This window comes from Gymnoscopelus microlampas, assembly GCF_963454915.1.
Source record: "Gymnoscopelus microlampas genome assembly, chromosome: 23".
Taxonomy (NCBI): domain Eukaryota; kingdom Metazoa; phylum Chordata; class Actinopteri; order Myctophiformes; family Myctophidae; genus Gymnoscopelus; species Gymnoscopelus microlampas.
The window spans coordinates 34,593,557-34,600,865 of NC_139960.1; the positions used below are offsets into that span (position 1 = coordinate 34,593,557).

The window sequence follows — 7,309 nt, forward strand, 5'->3', positions numbered from 1 at the left end:
CTCTCTCTCTCTCTCTCTCTCTCTCTCTCTCTCTCTCTCTCTCTCTCTCTCTCTCTCTCTCTCTCTCTCTCTGTCCTCTCTTCACCTCCGCCTGACTCGCCCGTATTTTTCTTCCTGTCTCTCGCCATCACTCTCTCCCTCCCTCCTGACTTTGAACTTTGCGGCCGTGCTCTCTCCGTCGGGTTGTCCATCTATCTTCATCTGTCTCAGCCAATAGAGTCCGGCGTCTGTCTGTACTGACATCTGCTTACTAACCTGGCCAGACGCTGGCTAATGCACGACCCCTCTCCTCTTATTTAGCCGTGAAACATCCAGACCCTCCAATGGCTCTTTAATGTTCTATAAGTATCCTCAAGTATTTTTTTCTACAAGAAAAGGGGGAGAACACAAAGGCAGCCCTTTCTGTCTCTTGTAGGTTTCCAGATGCTAAGAGTTCAAAACGCATCAGAAAGATTTTTGTAGAGATCATAAACGTTCATATTCTATAGTCAGGTCCTGCTTCACTGGTCTGTCATGTTTTGCATCCAGTAAACCCAGATTTCTAGTTTGTAGTATGACAGCGTGGCTTGCCGAAAAGAAGTGATTTTCAAGCTAACATTGCGCGCGGTGGTGTATTGTTAGCTTGAAAATCAATTATTGTCAGCAAGCTTCATTATCAACAGGTCTGTTGTATTGTCATTAAAATTATGTTAAATTCATTCAAATAAGTCCCAGATTTGAGCTTTAATGCAAGTCGGTGACAAGTCCTCAGGGACAATAATATGATATATCTAGGAGATGTTTAGATGTACGGGTCGTTGTCCAGTCCAGTCAGCTAACGGGCTGTCTTTTCCTCCTCCACCTCCTCCTCCTCCACCTCCTCCTCCTCCTGTCGGAGCAGGAGAAGGACTTCGCCTGTGGGGGGGCTTCTAGCTTGACCCCGTCTCTGTGGCAAATGGTGGCTCTGCATCTCCTCCTCCTGTGGCTTCTGACCGGATCCAGACACCTCGCCGTCGTCCCCTCATGACCTCCAACCCTTTAACGGTCATTTCTGCTGACGAAGACCCTCCCCCCCACCACACACACAGACACACACACACACACACACACACACAACCCCCATCCTACACCCCCACCCACCCACCCACCCCTCGTTCCTTTGACTCCTTGATCCCTCACCATGGTAACCAGCATGCATGTCCGCCCCACCTTGGCTGAACAAGTCGACACCTGATGACGAACGCTCCTCAACAAGCAAGGAAGGAAGGAAGGTTTCGGTCCCTTTGCCTGAACGGGAGTCTTCATTGTCAGTTCACCCAGGGGGAAGGGGGGGGGGGGGGGAGACGTAAGGAAAACCATGTGTGCGTTTTGGAAGATAAGGAACTCCAACCCTCCAACCTGCTACTTCCTGCAGCCATCTGAGATTAGTGGAACCCGGAGATGAATATTGGTTTATTGTGGCGTTCCCTACAGGTTGGACTGCCTTACAGAGGGGGACTCCTGGATCCAAAGGTTGTGGGGGTGGGGGGTGGGCTTGACGTTTTTTTTTGCGCAATTCTTTTCAACACTGCCAGAAACAGCGGTGCCCTTTTTGCAAACATGTCTCATTTGAATAATTTATTTTGAACCGATTTGCAGTGGCTAGTTATTCAGTGTTTATTGTTTTGTGGTTCTGTTTTTGTAGCTGATATTGCAATAAGAGACACTACATCATTACACTGAGCGTCAGGTCTGGGCCTGTTTTTTAATTTTTGTAGCCTAACTTAGTGGCGTTGGTGTCAATGTGCTCTTTCACTGTCATGTTGGCACAGCGTGTCACACAGCCTCCCTTCAAAACGTGTCTGAAGGTTTATAACGACAACAACAGCGCCTTTAAGGCCGTGGTACACTGAAAGCGCCAAGGCGCTCGCTCGCATCATCAAACCTGTCGACGTGTCTTTCAGAGTTTGGCGACATCTTTTCAAACTCGTATTGCAGTTTATGTAATGTTTGCTTTCACTTGTTTTGAGTGTTCTAGACACACAAGTCCGTTTTTAAAAATTAAATTGACGATGTGAACAGACGTCCTCGCTTGACGCACGTCAATGGTGCTTTCAGTGTGTCGGGGCCTTTACATTCGCACCCGTCTTCTCTGGTGTGAAATTAAACTGTTATGAAAACCTGTTGGTCCTTATATTTATGACGACAAACCACAGGCCTTCAGTTCTACTGTACGTGAGAACGTACTGTACCATCAACCTAAACCATCAACCCTAATCAGGATTGGCTCAATGTCCCTGGTTCTCTCGCCTTGGTGTTGGATCGTTCCAATCACAACTCTGTTGCCATAGCACACGTTAACCAATCAGGATAGCCCTGGCCAGTCTCTGGTGTGTGCTTGTCGGACATAATAAACTCTAGTGCCATTTGGACTGTGTGAGCACACCTCTAGCTGTGTTCAGTGTGGCTACTGACTTAAAGGAAGTGTTTTATTTATTTGTGTATTTATTTATTTGTTAAGAGTGATGAGTCAGGAAAGCGTGCTGCTGTTTCATGTTGGGTTTATTGCCACCATTTTAAATCAATGATGTTATAGAAGTGGTTTGAAATGAATCCACTGCTGTCCTGCTTAGAAATTGAAAGTACAAACATTCAACAGCGTTCGTTGAGAGATTCCCCTGAATAAAGGACGTAATATCTCTTTTTGTAGTGAATGTTTTCCCTTGACGTTAAATACACTAATGAAATTAAGCCCTATTGTCCCTATTCTGGGTGAGAACATTCAGTGAAAATAACAGATCTGCAAGGTCACAACGCATCACATTGCGACGCATTGTTAGCTTGTAGATCGGCTATTATTTAATGTAGAAGGGAAAAAAGGAGTAGGGCTACTACAGTATATAGCCCTCTGGGGGACTCTGGTCAACTAAGTATATAGGGTTTTAAGTGGTTTACTTAAAACCAACCCATGGTTATAAATCACTCTATAACTGTGTTTGATTTGACATGCTCGGACATGAGTTTGTCTTGGTTGTGTTGGTGTGCCTTCTTGTACGGTAGCGAGGTGACATAGCCTACATCAGGGGTCTTCAACAGGGGGTCCGGGACCCCTAGGGGGTTCTCAGAGTTACTACAGGGGGTTCGGCAAACTCTCTTTTCTTTACATTAACCACTTGAACTAGAATTCCTTTTCTGCAGGGAACATTAGCCGAAAATAGCAGATCTACAAGCTCTATGTCTAGCTTGCAGATCGGCTATTTTCGGCAAAGGCGTTTGTTGTAGGGGGGAAAGGAACAGATCAAGTACTAAGTATTGGAGGTTTAAGTGGTTAAGTGTCTGAAATGGACAAAAAAACTGAATTTACACAACAGTGATGATAGTCAATGAAGCTATCTATGAAATCTATGAAAAAGTTTAATCTGCAACACAATTTTATACAATATGTAGTGGGGGGTCCCTGCTTCATCTATCTCTCAGCTAAGGGGTCCTTGGCCTGAAAAACGTTGAAGACCCCTACATACATAACTTCCGTGTGACAGTTCTCAGACAATAAAGACTGTCCGGATTCCATAGCAAGGTTATGTGTTCACGTTCATTTAGTTTTTCTTTCTAGAAATGTACTAATCAGTGAATTCATTCCTCGCAAACATAAAATGCTGCCAAATACATACATTGTTAAACGTGACAGAAATGTGCCTGAAATTTCAACGGACCAAATCTGGCCTCTCAAAAGCAGCCGACGCCAAATTCAAACACGGTAGCTGAGCGTTTGAAGGGGATGAAAGGTCTGACTGGGTGTCGAATTCGTAGCAGATTTGAACTTTATTAACTATGATGTCGGGGGGGAAATATGTATTTATGATGGACTGCAGATGAAAGAGACGGTGTGTAACAAATTAAGTATATTTGTTTAATTATTTGCGTACGTAAGATCGTCGCTGTTGGGCAGGGGCCTTGTATCTCCACATTTCATCTTTTTAATCATTTTTGATCATTTAGTGCGCTATCTTATGCTTCGTCATATGACCGTGCCGTATAAAAGTAGCTGCAGTAGCAGATGTACAAGCAAGCTTGCAGATCTGCAATTTTCTAAAGTTTCTGTCTCTGTCGGGTGGAAACCTCATGTGTCCAAAGCTGTTACTTTTCGGGATTCAAATTAAAAAATAACAAAAGTAGCAGATCTACAAGCTCAAAACGTGTTGCTTCGCGCCGCATTTCGAGCTTGTATATTTGCTACTTTTTATACGTTTGTGTCACGCTGTAGTATGATCAAGAAGGGCGTTAATTTACCAACACACACAAAAACTTAGAATATGGAGATAAGAGGTTTCTGCCCTACAGCGACCATATACGGCATAGAACATTTGACCATAAAAGCAGGAAAGGATCAGGACAAAGCAGTTTAAACGGATCGTTTTTGAAGATATTGAAGTCATGACGAAGTGATGGCATCCTGGCTTGATCTCAAAAGATTTTCTTTCTCTTTTTTTGGGGGGGCAAACATGGGATCCATTGCTTCCCTCTGCAGCCTGATACTGATTCTCGTCATTTTTCTGTCTCAAATGAGAGCTGACAATCATAGTTTCTGGTAAGTCCTCTCTAATCGTAATGCCTCATTATGTTGCTGTTAAGGAAGCGAGGCCCTGCCCGAAACAATACGCTTCGATGGAAATGTGGGGCGGCTGTCAGAGACATCGACGCTTCGTTTCCATTTAGCGATGCATGTGCGCCGGGGAACCACAATTGTGCCCGGGATCCTCGAGTGTGGAGTCGGCCGACCACATGATTACGCGGTGTGGTGGTCCCACATTACCATTTTAAGACACCCCCCCCTCATTACAGTCCAATAGGTTCTAATTACAAAATGGCATTCTTGTTGTCTCACACATGAAGAAGTTTCAGTCTTTTCATCCGTATCCTCTAAACGCAGAACGAGGGGAATGTCTCTTAAATCAGTCGATGCTACGTCGCCGCCGCTCTCATTACGTGGCGATGAAGCTACCATCACTGAAACCGCCATCGTGTTAGTGTCTTCAACAGGCGGTCACGGCCGCAATTTACTGTCAATGTTTTCCTCTAACCGTATACTGTAGCTATTAGTCTTCTGATGAAAACAGTGTGGTTGAACTAATGTTTTTTCGCCAGGGTTCGATTTGTAAAAAAAAAAAAAAAAGCAGAGGGGGGAGAAGAGATTTTCTTAACCACTTAAGTCCCTATATATACTTTGTTGTACGTCAAAGAGAGAAAATAGACGATCTACAAGATCACAATGCATCACAACACCTTGTAGAGCTGCTATTTTCACTATTTTTTGGTACATTTATTTTTCATTAAATTGTCATATCATCAAATATAAATATCAGACAGTCTGCATTTCCCAAATGGAATTGCTTGTATCTGTAATCTGACTAGCAGGGATAAAACATACCCACCTCCATGAAAATAAAAGACCAGTGGGGACCCCCCCCAGCAAATCGAACCCTGGTTACCGCTTTTTATGATCCTCAATATCTACTAACACTCGAGAATTATCAAGTGCCATAGGAATCTCTTGCTCTCTTATGGAGAAACCTATTATCATACTGTAATGTCAATGCACTGTTAACGAAGACTGAGAAAATAAGATGCAAGTCTAAATGTTTCCCTGTGCTGCATGGTTAGTGGTCGGCAATGACAAAAAAAAGAAAAAAAAGGAAAAAAAAGATAACATATCCTGTACGTGCTCCTGCTTAGGTGTGTAATGTCGGGAACCATAATCTCCCAGGTTGTCAGGCGTTTGTTCATGATATGATAACGGTGTTGATCAGCTATTACTGCCTTTCTCTTGGGGAGACAGCATTTGGGACAGCCTCAAGTCTGAGTTGATCCAGCGAAAGCGATCCCATGGATTATTGTGGTGTTAGAATGCGATATGCAATCCATCCCGATTGGTCCAAAGCCATTTGTGAGTCACTTTTAGTTTAGCCAATTTGGGCTCTGTGATGATAGTGAGGGGAGGAGGAGGGTATACACACACCGCATTGATCCATTGATAAAAAAAATTGACATTCCAAAATAGTATTCTCATTTGGAATATCAATGTCTAATCAATGGAGCAACTATTGAAGCTATCTCACTAATATTTAAAGTAACCTCATGGCAAGGTAACTACACAACCCAAACTTCTGCCAAAGTGTAATTTTTGCTTTTAAACAACACATCAGAAGCAGTCAGGGAAGCTTGTAGAAGTTCCACAGTAATCATCAGACGTGTTTTTGCCACTGTAAGTGCTAAAATCAGATGCTGTCACCTCAGGAATACTATATTGTAAATGTGATTGGAAGTGTTTTCATGCTGTCGGTGCTCTGTGTGGATTGGGTTTGGTTTCTTTTCTATCCGAGGATTGCTTTAGTGTGTGTTCTAAGTGGACGTTTTGTGATTGACAGGCCCGTTAATCTTTTGCTGCCTGTGGTTTTAAGGCAGGCCATTGGTGGATGGATCTGTCCATCAATTTGCCCCGTGCCAGACGCCCTTTGGTAGGGTTTTGGGGCGGCGGCCTTCTCTGTCAAATCTCCCTCGATTGTGCTTTCAATGTGACACTTTTGTGGAACTTGATTCAACCTGAATTAATCGTGTACAAATTTGTACAATATGCTGATGTTCTGAACAGAAGGGGGGGGGACAATAATGTTTATAATCTGATGGAGAAAAAGACATGTTTATTCATGTGCAAATACGATATATTCAGAATAAAACTTTATGATTACTATCTGTTGCATGGTGTCCACTTGCACTGGCTGATGGCCTTTTCTCGTAAATGTATTGTTTCCCCCGCAGTGGATCAGATTACTGTTACTAACCAGTGGTGGCAAGACACTTACTCACATACTGTACTTTAGTACTTCTGGTACTTAATTACTTGCAGTATTTCCATTTTTCCATACTTTATAAGTCCATTCCACTATACGTCTCAGAGGCAAATATTGTACTTTCCACTTCTCTACAATTATATGACAATTTTAGTTACTAGAAAGGTTGCAGATTTAGATTATTATTACTATTATTATTATAAAACATACATTAACCAGTTAAGCTCTATGTGATATTTGAAATAGCCTATTTTCAAGCACAAAAAAGCATTGCATCGTAGAGCTTGTATTTCAGCTATTTTCAAAACACTTTCGGACAGTAGGACATTCTACATAATGAAAACTGAAGTATAGGTTTTAATTCCAGTACCTTTACACTTTTACTCTAGTTTTGTTTGCAGGCCTTTAACAGAGTATTGCTACTTTGTGGTATTTCTAATTTTACTCTGAGTACTTCTTTCACCACTGTTACTTGCCAAAACACATTTCCCCTCTAATCGTGT

At 42.7% G+C, this 7,309-nt stretch overlaps 1 protein-coding gene across 1 annotated transcript in view; it reads left to right on the top strand.

Annotated features, from left to right (window-relative positions):
• The window catches only part of cacna2d1a (calcium channel, voltage-dependent, alpha 2/delta subunit 1a), a 153,158-nt gene extending 146,455 nt beyond the window's left edge, over positions 1-6,703 (top strand). The window contains exon 38 of the mRNA XM_084050508.1: positions 881-6,703. Coding sequence (XP_083906634.1) covers positions 881-1,006 — 126 coding nt within the window. The 3' untranslated portion in view covers positions 1,007-6,703. The remainder of the gene's footprint in view (positions 1-880) is intronic.
• Positions 6,704-7,309: the final 606 nt, after the last annotated feature.